Genomic DNA, 16,506 nt, shown 5'->3' on the forward strand with positions numbered 1-16,506 from the left:
TACACAAAGTGGATGGTCAACTGTTTCTCTCTGGTGTCTTATTTTGGAACTAGATCCACCACACTATTGGCATTTCTGCCCTCACAAACTAATAGGTGACACCACCTATTCTCTGCTAATTTTCTAACAGGCAGGTTGATGGCATGAAATCCCTGTTGGAATGTGAAAAAGTAACCAAAATACAAGCATACAAACTTCTGCATCGCTGAAAATAGTCAGTGGTATTACATGATATTTACAGCACAGGAACAGACCATTCAGCCCAACTGATCTGTGTTGGCATCTAAGCTCATTGCAACATAGAAAGTTGGAGGAGGCCATTCGGCCCACTGAGCCTGCTTTGCCGTTCAAAATGTCATACTCCCACCTTTGAAGTCTCTAAGAGTATAGAAATCTATTTCTTAAATACATTGCATTTTGGCATCTACAGCCTTATGTGGTTTTGATTTGATTTGGTAAAGAATTCCAGAGGTTCACCACTGAGTGAAGAGGTTTCTCCTCATCTCAGTCCTAAATGGCCACCTCATATCCTGAGACTGTGACAGGTGGCACAGTGGTTAGCACTGTTGCCTCACAGTGCCAGGGACCCGGGTTTGATTCCAACCTTGGGTGACTGTGGGACGTTTTTACGTTCTCCCTCGGTCTGCGTGGGTTTCTTCCAGATGCTCTGGTTTCCTTCCATAGTCCAAACATGTGCAGGTTAGGTGTATTAGCTATGCTAAATAAATTGCCCCTCAGTGCCCAAAGATGTGTAGGTTGGTTGGTTAGCCATGATAAATATATGGGTTTCAGGGATCGATTGGGCAGAGCTTGGGTGGGATGCTCTTTCAGAGAATCGATACAGACTTGATGGGCCACGTGGCCTCTTTCTGCACCATAGGGATTCTATGGTGACCCCTTGTTCTAGACTCCCCAGTCAGAGGAAACATCACCCCTGCATCCTGTCTATCCAGCCCCGTGAGCCTCCTTCCACATTATATCATCTCACCTTATCAACATATTTTCTCCCTCACAGACTTATGCTTTTTGCTTCAACTATTCCCCGTTCCCAATGGTCTCTGGGTAAAGAAATTGGCCTTGACACCAGATACGGTAATCCTCCCGCTCTTCAGAGTAGCCTTGGGATCTATTACGACCACCTGAGGGGGGCAAGCAAAAAAGAGCAGCTCTGACAGTACAGCCTTCCTGTGGTACTGCACTGGGAGCATCAGCTTGGATGATGTGCTCAAATATTTGGAGAGGGACTCGAAACCATGATAGTCTAACTCCAAGGCAAGAGGGATACCTAGAAATAGTCTACAGAACATTGATAGTGTGAGAAGACTGTATTTCAGCCAGAAATCTTTTTAACTCACTTGGTATATTGGTGCCAACAGAAATTAAGTCGCTTTAGTCAATGTGCAGTTGCCAGCTGCATAATCAAGGAACCAGTGCAGATCCAGAATTGCTCATTTGCTTCCGTTGGAGTCTTTGCGATCATGATCTGTCTTCCTTACGGTTCCCGATGTTTGTATTTTTGTTTAGTTCTTATTCGAGGAGGAGCAAAGATAATCCAGTGATGGTTTGAGAAGGACGCGCATACTCTGAATGTCATAGCTAACAAGGCTACTATTTGCTCATGATGTTGTCTCAGCTACACTGGCAAGATCAAAAGCAGATTGAGTGCCGGCTTTGTGAAACACCTCCCTTCAGTCCACAAGACCCTCGCCTGTCATTTCAATTCACAGTACGGTGGTTAGCACTGCTGCCTCAGTACCAGGCACCCAGGTTCGATTCCCAGCTTTGGGTCACTGTCTGTGCAGAGTCTGCACATTCTCCCCGTGTCTGCGTGAGTTTCCTCCGGGTGCTCCAGTTTCCTCCCACAGTACAAAAGACATGGTTGGGTGCATTGGCTAGGCTAAATTCTCCCTCGCTGGACCCGAACAGGTGCTTGAATGTGGCGACTAGGGGATTTTCACAATAACTTCTTTGCAGTCTTAATGTAAGCCTACCTGTGACACTAATAAACTTCAATTCTCCATTTCACTTCCACTCTTACCCGTGGCCTCGTATGCTGCCCAACTGAAGCCCAATGTAAAACTGAGGGGCAAGACACTTGACAAAACACTTTACAGTTCCTCCACATTCATGAGGTGGAGATGCCAGCATTGGACTGGGGTAAGCACAGTAAGAAGTCTCACAACACCAGGTTAAAGTCCAACAGGTTTATTTAGAATCACAAGCTTTCAAAGTGCTGCTCCTTCGTCAGGTGAGTCCTGATGAAGGAGCAGCGTTCTGAAAACTTGTGATTCCAAATAAACCTGTTGGACTTTAACCTGATGTTGTGAGACTTCTGACTGCTTTCACTCACACATTCAGATGATAAGTAGCTCTCATCATTTTTCCATTGGCCAGTGATATTCTGCTTTTCCAGTGCAATCTCCTGTCCACCAAACCTATACTTCATTAACAAGCCATTTTGTCTTTCATCATCGTCACTAACCTTGCTGGTCCTTCCCTCCATCACAGATCTTCCCTTTCGTTCGTTCCACCCCCTCCCCCTGCATTTGCCCAAAGCCTGTCACATCTCTTAACTTTTCCAGTTCTGTTGAAATGTCATCCCCAGTTGCTGTCCAACTGATAAACATTTCCAGCATTTATCACTTGAATTGTGTTTTTTTTAAAAATCAGCTCATTTCAGAATAACTATTACTCAAAAAGTGGGGATCATTAAGCAATCAGACCCAATTGAAACTCAGGCCATTCTACCAGAAGCATGTGGATGCTTTGGAGAGGGTACAGAAGAGATTTACCAGGGTGTTGCCTGGTCTGGAGGGTATTAGCTATGAGAAGAGGTTGGATAAACTCGGTGTGCTCTCACTGGAATGACCGAGGTCGAGGGGCGACCTGATAAGAGGTTTGCAAGATTATGAGTGGCATGGACAGAGGGGATAGTCAGATGCTCTTTCCTAGGGTAGAAAAGTCAAGTACTAGGGGGACATAGTTTTAAGGTGCATGGGGAAAAGTTTAGAGGAAATGTGCGAGGCAAGTGTTTTACACAGAGGGTGGTGAATGTCTGGAATGCACTGTTGAGGTGGTGGGAGCAGGTACAATAGCGGCATTTAAGGGGCATCTAGATGAATGCATGAATAGGATGGGAATGGAAGGATACGGACTCCGTAAGTGCATACAGTTTTAGTTTAGGCAGGCATCATGATCGGCGCAGGCTTGGTGGGCCGAAGGGCCTGTTCCTGTGCTGCACTGTTCTTTATTCTTTGAAAGAACTTCCAACAAGTGAAATGTTTTTAAAACCCAGTCTAAGGAAGCAGTAAACAATTTAAAAAAAAAACTATCTTAAAACAGACAGCTTCTGCCATTACAGCTTGTCTGGTGCTATTTTGGTATTATGCTGACAGGCGAGCAATAAAAGGGACAGCAGCAACATGGATATGAAATTGGCTGAGTGACAGCAAAGGGGTGATTAATGGATGTTTTTCAGGCTGGAAGGAGATCTGAAGTGGAGTTCCCCAGAGGTTGTGAGGGGACTTTGCTATTCCTGATATACATTAATGACGTAGACCTTGGTGTATAGGGCGCAATTTCAAAATTTACAGGCGATACGAAACCTGGAAGAATTGCAAACTGTGAGAATAGTGTGGAACTTCAAAAGGACTAGGCAAGTTGGTGGAATGGGCGAACAGGTGGCAGATGAAGTTCAATGCAGAGAAATGCGAAGTGATTCATTTTGGTAGCGAAAACATGAAGAGCCAATGATACAATTCTAAACGGGGTGCAGGATCAGAGAGACCTGGGTGCATATGTGCATAAGTCATTAAAGATGGCAGGAGAGGTTGAGAAAGTGGTTAATGAAGCATATGGTAACTTAGGGGCATACAGTACAAGAGCAAGGTTAGAGAGACGAATTCACCCTCAGCCAGAATATTGCATATAGTTCTATGCATCGCACTTTAGGAAGGATTTGAAGACATTGGAGAGAGTCCAGAGAAGATTCACAAGAATGATTCCAGGAATGAGGAACTTTAGTTACTAAGATAGGCTGCAGAAGTTAGGACTCAGTAAGAAGTCTCACAACACTAGGTTAAAGTCGAACAGGTTTATTTGGTATCACAAGCTTTCGGAGCGCTGCACCTTCATCAGGTGAGTGGAGGGCATATATAGACAAACAGGGCATATATAGACACAGACTCAATTGCAAGATAATGGTTGGAATGCAAATCTTTATAGGTAATAAACTTTTTATAGGTAATAAAGTCTTTACAGGTACAAACAATGCGAGTAGAGAGAGAGAGAGAGAGAATGACAGGTTAAAGAGGTGTGAATTGTCTCAAGCCAGGACAGTTAGTAGGATTTTTCAAGCCCAGGCCAAATGGTGGGGGTTACACATAGAGAGACATGAACCCAAGATCCCGGTTGAGACTGTCCTCATGTCATAGAAATCATAGAAACCCTACAGTGCAGAAGGAGGCCATTCGGCCCATCGAGTCTGCACCGACCACAATCCCACCCGGGCCCTACCCCCACATATTTACCCGCTAATCCCTCTAACCTACACATCTCCGGACTCTAAGGGGCAATTTTTAACCTGGCCAATCAACCTAACCTGCACATCTTTGGACTGTGGGAGGAAACCGGAGCACCCGGAGGAAACCCACGCAGACACGAGGAGAATGTGTAAACTCCACCCAAGCCGGGAATCAAACGCAGGTCCCTGGAGCTGTGAAGCAGCAGTGTGAACCACTGTGCTACTGTGCCGCCAAATGTGTGTGGAACTTGGCTATCAGCTTCTGCTCGGCGATTCTGCATTGTCGTGTGTCATGATCGTGATTCCAAATAAACCTGTTGGACTTTAACCTGGTGTTGTGAGACTTCTTACTGTGCCTACCACAGTCCAACATCAGCATCTACACATTGAAGTTAGGACTGTTTTCCTTCAAAAAAAGGCAGTGAAGAGGAGATTTGAAAGAGGTGTCCAAAAGTATGAGGTGTCTGGATAGAGTGGATGGGGAGAAACTGTTCCCACTTATTAAAGGATTGAGAATGGGGGGGTACAGATTTAAAATAATTGGCAAAAGCGATAGGAGGAAGAACTTTTTCACAAGAGTGGTTAAGGTCTGGAATGCACAGAGTGTGGTGGAGGCAGGTTCAATGGAGACATTCAAAAGGGAATTAGACTTATCTGGAAAGGAAGAACATGTAGTGTTTTGGGGAACAGGTGGGAGATTGTACCAAATGCATTGCTCAGTGAACCAGTGCAGACTATGGGCTGAAGAGCCTCCTTCCTCGCTGTAACAATTCTGCGATTCTGTTCCATTACTTATCCCATTACCATACCTTAGCTATGCACCATCATCCTTTTCATCATTGAAGCTTTCTTACCTTCTTCCCTCGCTCTGTATTAAAAGCTGTCAAATCTCTAAATTCTCCTTGCTCTGGTGAAAGGTCACCAGTGTGCAACTTTAAAAGGCCCGACTCTAGTGCTGTAAATGTAAATAGGTTTTCAATGAGTTAAACTCGGGAACTTGAACTGTCTCTGTCTTTGCAAACAAGCTGCCTGGCCTCCTGAGTATTTCTACCATTTTCTGCTTTTAATTTTTCAAAGTTAAAACTTAAAAAAATCTTTGCACTTCTTGTGTTAAATTATGCAGTTGGCCCGTGGAGCATGATACAAAGTCTGATATGCATCAGTCTAGGACATGCGCAAGAATCAACAGGTACAGTTTGATTACCAGCAATTCTGAAATAATACAACATTTTTTTTCCCAAATATTTCTTTATTTTCCCCTCAATGGTCATAAAACAAATAGTTGTATTTTCGGAAACATAAGTGAATTTCATTCATCATATGACATAACTGAAGCATAAACAGTATAATCTGGCAGCAATACAGAGTAAAATCAGTCAGTACGGTATACCCAGGAAATGGAGAAGCCATGTACAGACAAATCATTTCATTGCAAAGTGACATCTCACTAAAGCCTATGGCACGAGAATGACTAAATGTGCTCCATATATGCATGTGCGTGCCTGTGTGTGTGCGCGCCTGTGCACGTGTGTGTGTGTGTGTGTGTGCGTGCGTGTGTGTGTGTGTGTGTGGAGCTATTACATTCCTCAACTGCTAAAAATTCACCAAAAAAAAAATCACAGCTAGAAAATATATTTGGCTGCTGTCACTAGTACAGTTCAAACCGGTCTTGTGAAATATTGATCTGAACACTTTCCAGGCGTATGTTTACCAAAACAACTCGAGTAATTATTTCCAATCTGACACGTGAATAATGGATCGTTTTCAGACCAGAGAAATGAATATCAGACTTCACAATAACATTGACTATAAACATCCATGACTCTTTAGTGCGACATTGGACAATTCTTGTTGTTACAATCCGGTAAGTTGTAAGTAAGGTATAGTTAAAAGGGAACACAAATTGCTTTCAGTTTGGTTAAAAATGTTCCGTTCTAGGGAGGGATGTTGTTTGACTGTCGGGCTTTTATGATTATGGTTTGAATATTGTGTCTTTGCTCAAAGCTACAAGCATGAGAGATTAAGTATGGTTAGTACGCCCCAATAGAGGCTTGAATGTTCGTCTCTGAACAAAAAAATTGCAGCATACAATTTTTATATATAGCTTTTAAAAATACAGTTTAAGTGTTAACTGCTAAGAATCCCAATAGGAAATATATTATTTTTCAGTAAACAGTTACAATTCACACAACTGCCTCTCTCATGAGAACGCTTTGAACGGAGAATTTAGTTTTTATTTAAAAACCTCTGCTGTTCATTTTACAATATAAAGACAGCTTTATTACATATTTACTATGTACATAAGTGCAACAAGATGTGTTATCCATATTTGTACATCAAATATTTCAGCTGCATGCCAACTCCAAGACAGTCGAAACACTTCCAGAACAACAAACCCTTTTGTTTTTAAAGGGAACACAAAAACCAAAATGTTCCTTGGGTGCACCTTTTGAAAATATTCAAACTGTATCAATATTTTACCATCTGACAGTACACAAATGACTGCAAGTCAGTATCTGCAGGTCAAATGGCCCGTGTTGTCAGTTAGAAAACTGATGTAAAAACAAAAAAGTTAATCTATTCTTAAAACCAAAAAAAATCTATAATGTTACACATGTATCATGCTATTGTTGTGACATATAATCGTTTCACATTAAAGTTCTAATTCTTAGTAAAATTCTAATTAGGCAATAAAGATTATTACAAGGTGGAGTATGAAGCCTTAAAAAAAAACCTAAGTGCGCTGGTTAAGTGCTGTGGCCACCAAGTGAGGCGTTTTTACTATAGTGCAACAAGCCTTTAAGCCAAGTACACTATTTCATAGCAGAAATTATTGCTATTACATCATAAAATTGATGAAGAGTACTGTGCTGCTACACAAGACAAGAAACATAAAACTTTGCTGCATCATGAGTATACTTGGAATCCAGAAATAGAGCTTTAAAAAAAAGAAACACACACCAGGGAAATTTATTATGACGTAATAGCTGTTGAACTAATCACAACAGGTAACTTGCACTGACATCTGAAAGTCACATTGTGATATAATTTCCGATATGTTAATGGTGTATCTTATCACGTAGAAACCATAGGTTCAGTCGATTTGTAATTCATTGAGCTCCATAAGTGTAGGATTAAAAAAAAAACATAACTACTAACCCTCAATAAGAAAAAAAAATTCAATATTACACATTATCTTTAGGATCGATTCTACTATAAAACCATAAACATTTCATATCAGAAAACCAATCTTATAAAAAGATAAACCTATTACGAAAAAAGGATATACTTTCAACACAATAAAGATCTTAATCAAACTATTAACTAACATCTAATCATTACACTGGATGGATCTAGCTAAAATCTTTGCTACGCCTCAAAACAATCATTCTTTAAATATAGGCTATAATTAAAAAAAAAACAAAAATAAAAGTTTCTTTTTATGTCCTGCTGCATTCTGATTTTTTGTGTGTGGTTACCAGTTGCTCTAAATGGCATTAAAATCAATATGATGGTTGGATTCAAAGGTAATACTACCGTGCTGAGTCTACCTTTGTGTATTTTCTGTGTTTAAGTTTTAGATAGAACATTGTTCAACAAAATTAAGTTGCATTATTATCTCTTCTAAACCTCATATTAGAGTCACTACTGAATTATGTGACTTGCAAAGTGGAGCAATAAATTTGGTAAGGGTTTACAGTCTTGGGATACAATTTGGTTTAAAGAAAAATAAAATCAACAGCCCCCGTCTCCGCACTTTTGCCGGTTAAAAGGTCATTAGTGACATTAGGGTGCAATTTTATTTGGGAAGAGCCTTTTTGTTAGAAAAAGAATAATTTTTTTTTAAAAAAAGTTAATTTTTCTCTCATCATATACTCCAACTATGTTTTCATCAAATCGCGCCAGTTAAATCCATCTGCTTTGCTAGCATGAGAAAACACACAAAATACAATTTTGGTACAACTTACACATTTTGCACATACTAGTGAATAATTGTCCCTCCCCCCCCCCCCCCTTTATTTAGGCACTGTTACATATATCATGTTCTACATTATAAATGATTTCATAATATGGTACAACTTTCAGAGTTGGAAGAACCTTTTGGTAGCACAGTAAACACGTCGGGCAAGTTGAACTGGAGCTGCAGTGAAACTGACCAGCTTTGTGTGGCCCATCCGACTCTGTAGCTGGCCACATCCTCTGCAGCTCCACACTGCTAACTCTCTTCGCAATTATAGGGAGGGGAGCCGAGAATCTGATTGAGGATTTAGATGCGATTCATCAAACTGTGAAATAAGTTGCCTCAGCAAGCTGGACCGCCCCTCCAACATCTGACGCCAATGTGGGATGACAGCTACCCAAAACTAACTGCACTGCACTGGGAAGACAGACATCCTTTCATGCTTAACTCACGTTTGTCAACAAAGGCATCATGAGCATCAATAGCATAAATGCAAAAGAAAAATTTTGAGAAGGCAAATTATTTCTGTGCAATATTTTGGATTAATATAAACTTTATACCCATTGTGTTTACTTAAAATATCATTGTAGTTCTTAAAAGTCACTTTTTTTTTGCAAACCAAGGATCAAATGTTAATCAACCTTCCCCCCCACAGTTGATTAATTAGGTTACTACTGAAGATTTAAATACCCATTTTATTTGACACTAATTTTCAAAATTGATTTTCCTCATTGATGGAGTATAGTCTTGGCTGTAAATGTTTGTGCAGCTTCTTCCAACTCTGTGGGTGCTGTTTTTTTTTGTACACAATGATCTCATAACAGATTAACAATATAACCACATCACACTCTTTACAGAATGCAATGGTGAAACATCTCCACAAAATGAGACATCAGAAAGTAGATATACCATTTCTTTGATTGTAACATTTGTCATAGTGCTAGGGTTATTTACAGGATATATGAATATTAAATATACGCCCAAATTCATCTATATCCTTAAACTGTATGATGCATTTTCCATCACGATTTTGTATTCTTGCTTAATCTAAATAGAATTTCTCTTAATTTGGTTAGCATGCTGGCTGTGGTAAGCCTAATATAGATGCAGGTGGGGAGGAAAGAGGGTAGTATTTACAGTAAGCCTGTTCGTGAGTTTCCATAGAGATGTCCTGGGGATTCATCTGCTTCTGGCTCATTATTTCAGTATGACCTGAGAGATATTTAAAAGAAAAAGCATTTAGCAAGGTTTAGCATAACGCAGCTTTGCAAATATTTGCAATGATGTGAAATGGCCTAAAAAAAAGGCAATAAATTGTCCTGATCACTTCAGACAAAACATGCAGGTTGCTACGGAGACCACACAAGCAAATATTGCATGAAAATATCTTCTGATCATTACCCTTACCAGAAATTTAGAAACTACCACTGAATATAAATTTTGTGCACAGCTGAAATCTCGGAGCCTCATACTGGAGAATGCAAAAGCACCAATTTAAATGTTCAGTCGGGGTCTGAACAAATCTGACAGGTCCACAAATGAAGACGTGTTCTGTTAAGTCTGTTAAGGGGCGGGACGGTGGCAGAGTGGTCAGCACTGCTGCCTCACAGCATCAGGGACCCGGGATCAATTCCAGCCGCAGGTCACTGTCTGTGTGGAGTTTGCATGTTCTCCCCGTATCTACGTGGGTTTCCTCCGGGTGCTCCGGTTTCCTCCCACAGTCCAAAGATGTGCAGGTTAGGTGCATTGGCCATGCTAAATTGTCCCTTAGTGTCAATGGGACTAGCAGAATAAAATACTTGGGGTTAAGGGGATAGAGCCTGAGGGGGAATTGTTGTCGGTGCAGGCTCAATGGGCTGAATGGCCTCCTCCTGCAATGTAGGGATTCTATGATTCTAAGTCATTGCATAGACTAATCTAGTTATGACAATTTAGTGCAGTACTGAAAAAACAAGGCACATTGTATATCTTCACACTGTTTCAGCCAATTGATTCAAACCTCCAGTACACTGGACATTGAAAGTTTACTGCACTGGGCTTTGGTCAGGTGGTCTTAGTGGATATGCATTGAAGCCCATCATGATGATTATGGGTCAGTTTTGAGAAATCCACAGAAGCAGAGATTCTGGATACCCGGTGCACATGAACCTTCCTTCATCTCAGCTTGGAGAAGACAGCTGAAAATTGGCAATGGCCAAGATTCATGAAGCCTCTGGGCCAGGCATGTACTTCAGGAACTTAACCATCCAACACCCTGCAACTCAGTATTCCCACTACTTGTTCAACTAGGACCAAACCATCTGTTTGGGGGCTGGTCTGGAGGGTTATCTGCATCTGCCTGCCAAAGGTCCCACGAGTGCAGTGTTGGGTCTACCCCTACAGATTCTGTTATTGAGCCAGACTGGCTAGTCAATCATTAACAGTATACCTCGATAAAAAAATCTCATTCAGCTCAAATATTGGATTATCCAGCAACAGTCATGCTTACCTCTTCAAAAGTAGACAGTTATTAGAAATAATTGGAAAACACGGATTTGAACTCTAGTTAGGTGGACAGAGTATACAGAGATAAAACAAACAGTTAAATGATGAGGATAGATTGCATAGCCCAGGGTTGTATTCTCTCCAGTCTAGGTGAGGTGAGAGCAACTGCCCTTGACATCAAGGAGCCCTAGCAAAGCTGAAGTCAATGGGAATCAGGGACACAGCTCTCCGCTGGTTGGAATCATGCCGAGCACAAATGAAGATGGCTGCGGCTGCCAGAGGTCAGTCATATCAGCCCCAAGACAACGTTGCAGGAGTTTCTCAGGTTTGTGTCCTAGGCCCAACCATCTTCAGCTGCTTCGCTGATGACCTTCCTTCCATAATAAGGACAGAAACAGGATGTTCACTGATGATTGCACAATGCTCAGCATAATTCGGAACTCCTCGGATACTAAAGAGGTCAGGGATCGGGTGGGTCAAGAAGGGGAAGTTACCATTGACCAGAAACTGAGCCATGTAAAAACTGTGGCTACAAGAGCAGGTCAGAGGCTAGGAATCCGGAAATGAGTAAGTCATCTCCTGACTCCCCAAGGCCTGTCCACCATCTACAAGGCACAAATAATGAGTGTGATGGAATATTTTCCACTCGCTTGAATCTGTGCAGCTCCAACACCACTCGAGAAGCTCAACACCATCCAGAACAAAGCAGCTTGCTTGATAACACCCCATCTGTACCTTCAACATTCACCCCCTGCACCATTAATGCACAATAACAGCAATGTTTACCATCTACAAGAAGCACTGCAGCAACTTACCATGACTCCTTTGACAGACTTTTCAAGTCTGTGACCTCTACCACCTAGAAGAACAAGGGTAGCACACATGTGCAGACACCACCACCTCACCTGCATGTTCCCCTCCAAGAGACGCACCATCCTGAATCAGAACCATCTTACTGTTCTTTCACTGGCACTGAGTCAAAACCTTGGAATTCCCTTCCTAACAGCACTGTGGGTGTACCAACACCACAGCAGCGGTTCAAGGCAGCTCACCACCACCTTCTCAAGGACAACTAGCGATGGGCAATAAATTTAGCCTAACCAGTGATGCCCACATCCCATAAAAATTAATTTTTAAAACATGGCTGTGGAACACACTCAGACATGTGTTTGAATGGCAGGAAGCGAGATCCCACCATTTGAAAAATTCAGGCCCAAGACTTGCCATGAAGCAGCTTATGAAAATGTGAAATGATCACTATCCAAATCAATGCTCCAGCCAGATAGCAGGCTCTACTTTCTCCATGTGAACTGGTTCATCAGGTCCCTTTTATTTCTCTACAGAGGGATTGCACTCAAAGTGTTGGGTTGGACAGCAACTCAATATAATAGAAAGAACTTGCACCAATGTAGTGTTCATGTCCTCAAAAAGTAATTTGTCCACTATGGAATTTCTATGTTTAGTCACTGTGGTTAACTAGGCAAACACAGCAGCCAGTTTAACTACACCAAAGCAGCATAAACAACAATAAGATAAATAATCAGATAATTTACTTCTCTTAATGGTGTTGGTTAATAGATACATTTAGACCAGGACATTTGGGAAAACATCTCTAATCTTTCCAGCTTCTACAAATGTCTCTATGTACTTGTTGAAGGGAGCCAGAGTTTATGTTTCACTGGACCTGGTCTGGAGAAACCCCTTCAATATGACCGATGAGATGTAAACTCTTTTGACCATGATGGATGAGATGACCAAGATAAAACAATTTTGGATAATTTCAGATACTTTGCAAGCCCTTACAAAGGACTGAACCCATCAGTTTTTGTTTCGACACAGAAACTGCATTCCTTCAATGTTAGCAGTTTCAGACCAGTGAAATCAGGCTTCCAGAGACCCGTCAGCAAGGTTTACGTCACAATTTTGATTTTGGATCATCTTCATTTTTGTCTCAATACAATTTCAGGCTAAAAAAAACATAATCTGATCTGCTGCTTTTTGGGGGGGGGGAGATGATGTGTAGCGGACTAGCAATCCAGAGGCTTAGGCTAATGCTTTGGAAACAGGTTCAGATCCCATCATGGCAGTTGATGGAAATTAAATTTAATTAATTAACCTGGTTAATTAATTAATATAAAGCTAGTCTCAGTAATGGTGACCATGATCCATAATCATCGATTGCTGCAAAAACCCATCTGATTCATTAATGTCCTTTAGGGAAAGAAATCTGCCATCTTCACATTGTCTGGCCTACATGTGACTCCAGACGCACAGCAATGGCTTTTAGAAGACCTCTAAAATGGCCTTACAAGCCACTCAGTCCAAGAGCAATTATGGATGGGCAAGAAATGGTAGACTTTCCAGCAAAACCCACATCCCATGAAAGAATAAAGAAAAAAATGCAAAATTCAGATTTTTTTTTTTACATAGAGTAAAAAGCAAATGGTTTACCAATGTACAAAGCAACATAACCAAAACTTTTCATTGTTTCTCTTTAACACAAGTATGTCAGATAGTCACTGTACCCTGGAGAATTTTTACAACTGCATGTTTGCTAGTAGGTGGCAGTGGTACTAAAATATGCAAATATAATTTCTATAATTAATTCTGCAGCAATACATTCAGCTCTGTGCCAACAACTGAAGTTTTCACAAAATGAAATATGCTTACTGTGAAGAGCTGATAGGATGTAGTTGGAATGTTAGATTATACCAGAGCCATGTATATCATGCAATTTCCATAGGTAAAAAAGCACAGAGCCACTGCGTGGCAAGGGGAATGGAACATAAATGTAGGGAAGTTTTGCTACAGCTGTGCAGACCATTGGTGAGACTACATCTGGGAGGATGTGTGCTTACTTGAGAAAATATACAATAGCATGAGGAACAGTTCGGAGAAGGTTCGCTCAACTGATTCCTGGGATGAAGGGGTTATCATGTGAGGAAAGGTTGGACAGGTTACAATTGTGCCAGTTGGAGTTTAGATGAATGACAGGTGATTTTATTGAAACATAGACGATCCTGAGGGGACACTGACAGGGAGGATGCTAAGAGGATGTCTCCTCTTGTGGGAGAGATTAGAACTAGGGCACACGATTTAAAAATGAGGGGTCTCCCATTTAAAACAGACGAGGAGAAATTTCTTCTCTTGTTGACCAAGAATCTAACTCGGCCTTAAAAATAGCCTTTGGATGAAACAAGATTAGGAGTGGAGCAGTTGGATCAGGATGCACAGGTGCATCTCGGTTGACATTTCTTACATCCTGTCCTTGTTTTTTTATTTTCATTATAAGTTCCCATGTCCACATTTCTGATAGAAACTTGTTGAGTTGAATATTTTTAAGGCTGAATTAGATTCTTGATTGACAAGGGAGTTAAAGGGTATGGGGGTAGATGGAAAAGTGGAGTTGATGCCACAATCAGATTAATCTTCTTCAGAACATACCAAAGTATCATATTGGACTCAGAACATTAACTCTGTTTCTCTCCACTGATGCTACCAGACCTGCTGAGTTCATCCAGTGCTTTCTGAAGCTATTAAGGATGTTAGGGCTGATGAGTAAAAACACGGTCAAATGGCTAGATTAGGAAATCTATCCTAATCCTCTTAACTATTAAATTGGTGAATTGTATATCTTTAAATTTGGTTCATTTCATCAAAATCTTTTCTTCTCATTCTCAATATCGAACCGAAATATTAACTTAAAATGAATTTGTTGACTATCACCATGAACGTACTGACCAATGAAATAATGTGTTAATTTATTTAACTTTTGGTGTTCAATTCATTGTCTCGCTCCACTGTTTAGCTCACTATTTCTCAACCCAATTGAACTTAAATCTGCAATTATACAAACGTTTAAACTGACCACTGGTGGTCGGATGTCTTTACAACTCAACAAGTTTCTATCAGAAATGTGGACATGGGAACTTATAATGAAAATAAAAAAACAAGGACAGGATGCAAGAGATGTCAACTGAGATGCACCTGTGCATCCTGATCCAACCGCTCCACTCCTTCTAATCTTGTTTCATCCAAAGACTACTTTTGATCCAGACTTCACTACGGACACCCGGTGCGGAAAAAGGGGGTGGCGAAAGTGGAGGACCTCCTCGTGAACCTGCTCCTGGGCTATATTCGCGGCCGGGTGTCCGAGGGCACTGTTAACACCTTTCACGCCCGCTGGGCACCACAGGGGTTGCATTATTGAACCCCTTAATCACATTTTGATTTGATGTTTTAAGTTTCGTTTCTACTTTGTCTTTCACTTTGGCCGGTTCCCCTCCTTTCAGGAGCTGCCTCTTTTAATTTGTTCCTTAGTTAATTTGATTTGGTTTATTTTTTTGGCCAAAACGATTGATCCAGACTATGTGGCTCATGTGTTGCCTAAACTCCTGCAGCCTTCCGAGATCTCTGCATAGTTCTAATTATTGAGTCACGTGCATCCCCAACTTTTAATCGCTCCACGTTGGTGGCCGTGCTTTGACCCAGAGTTTTGGAATTCACTTCCCAAACCTCTCGTCACTCTCCATCTTTTAAGGTGCTCCTCAAAACCTCATTTTGACCAAAACCAAGCTTCTGGCCACTTTTCTAATATCCCCTTATCGGCATGTTGAGGCAGTGGTTAGCACTGCTGCCTCACAGCACCAGGGATTGGGGTTCGATTCCGGCCTCAGGTGACTGTGTGGAGTTTGCACATTCTCCCCATGTCTGCATGGGTTTCCTCCAGGTGCTCCATTTATTTGGGTGGCACAGTGGCAAGATTGTTAGCACTGCTGCCTCACAGCACCAGGGACCCAGGTTAGATTCCTGGCTTGGGTCACTGTCTGTGTGGAGTCTGCATGTTCTCTCCGTGTCTGTGTGGGTTTCATCTGGGTGCTCCAATTTTCTCCCACAGTCCAAAAACGTGCTGGTTAGATACATTGGCTATGCTAAATTCTCCCTCAGTGTACCCGAACAGGTGCTGGAGTGTGGCAACTAGGGGATTTTCACAGTAATTGTATTGCCATGTTAATGTAAGCCTACTTGCAACACTAATAAATAAACTTTAACTTTAAAAAACTTATATGGGTCAGTGTCAAAGTTTAACTAATAACAATCCTGGAAAATGGCTTGGGCCATTTTACGACTTCAAAAGGTGCTATATAAATGCAATACTCAAGATCCCATCCTTTCGAAAGAACAGGTTTGTATTTTGCCCAGTCTCTCCTACAATCTCACTTTTTTTCTTGCAGGTTGGCAGCCTCCTGGCTCATCAACTCTGTTCCTTGCACAGATCCACCCCAGAGATTCAGTCTCACCCGTTTAATCGAATAGAGTTTGATGCAGATATTTGCCGATTTCCACAGGCAGTTTGGTAAAAATTGCAAAACACTTGTGTATACTTGCACTTCTAAGACTGAATTCTTGCCTGCGCCCTTCCACAGACACTCACTCTCATCCTGTCGGACTCTGAATCATCCTCCAACATATTAAGCAACGTGCTCTGCAGAATATCAGAATCCTTTTAACCTTCAATTGCATCACCAACCAGATATTT

At 41.4% G+C, this 16,506-nt stretch overlaps 1 protein-coding gene across 14 annotated transcripts in view; it reads right to left on the minus strand.

Moving 5' to 3' along the window:
- Window positions 1-5,750: 5,750 nt before the first annotated feature.
- The window catches only part of mbnl2 (muscleblind-like splicing regulator 2), a 114,008-nt gene continuing 103,252 nt past the window's right edge, over window positions 5,751-16,506 (minus strand). For all 14 annotated transcript variants that reach the window (XM_078221515.1, XM_078221528.1, XM_078221522.1 and 11 more), the window contains one exon: window positions 5,751-9,695. In XM_078221515.1, coding sequence (XP_078077641.1) covers window positions 9,556-9,695 — 140 coding nt within the window. In that variant the 3' untranslated portion in view covers window positions 5,751-9,555. The remainder of the gene's footprint in view (window positions 9,696-16,506) is intronic.

This window comes from Mustelus asterias, chromosome 10, assembly GCF_964213995.1.
Source record: "Mustelus asterias chromosome 10, sMusAst1.hap1.1, whole genome shotgun sequence".
NCBI classification, from domain to species: Eukaryota; Metazoa; Chordata; class Chondrichthyes; order Carcharhiniformes; family Triakidae; genus Mustelus; species Mustelus asterias.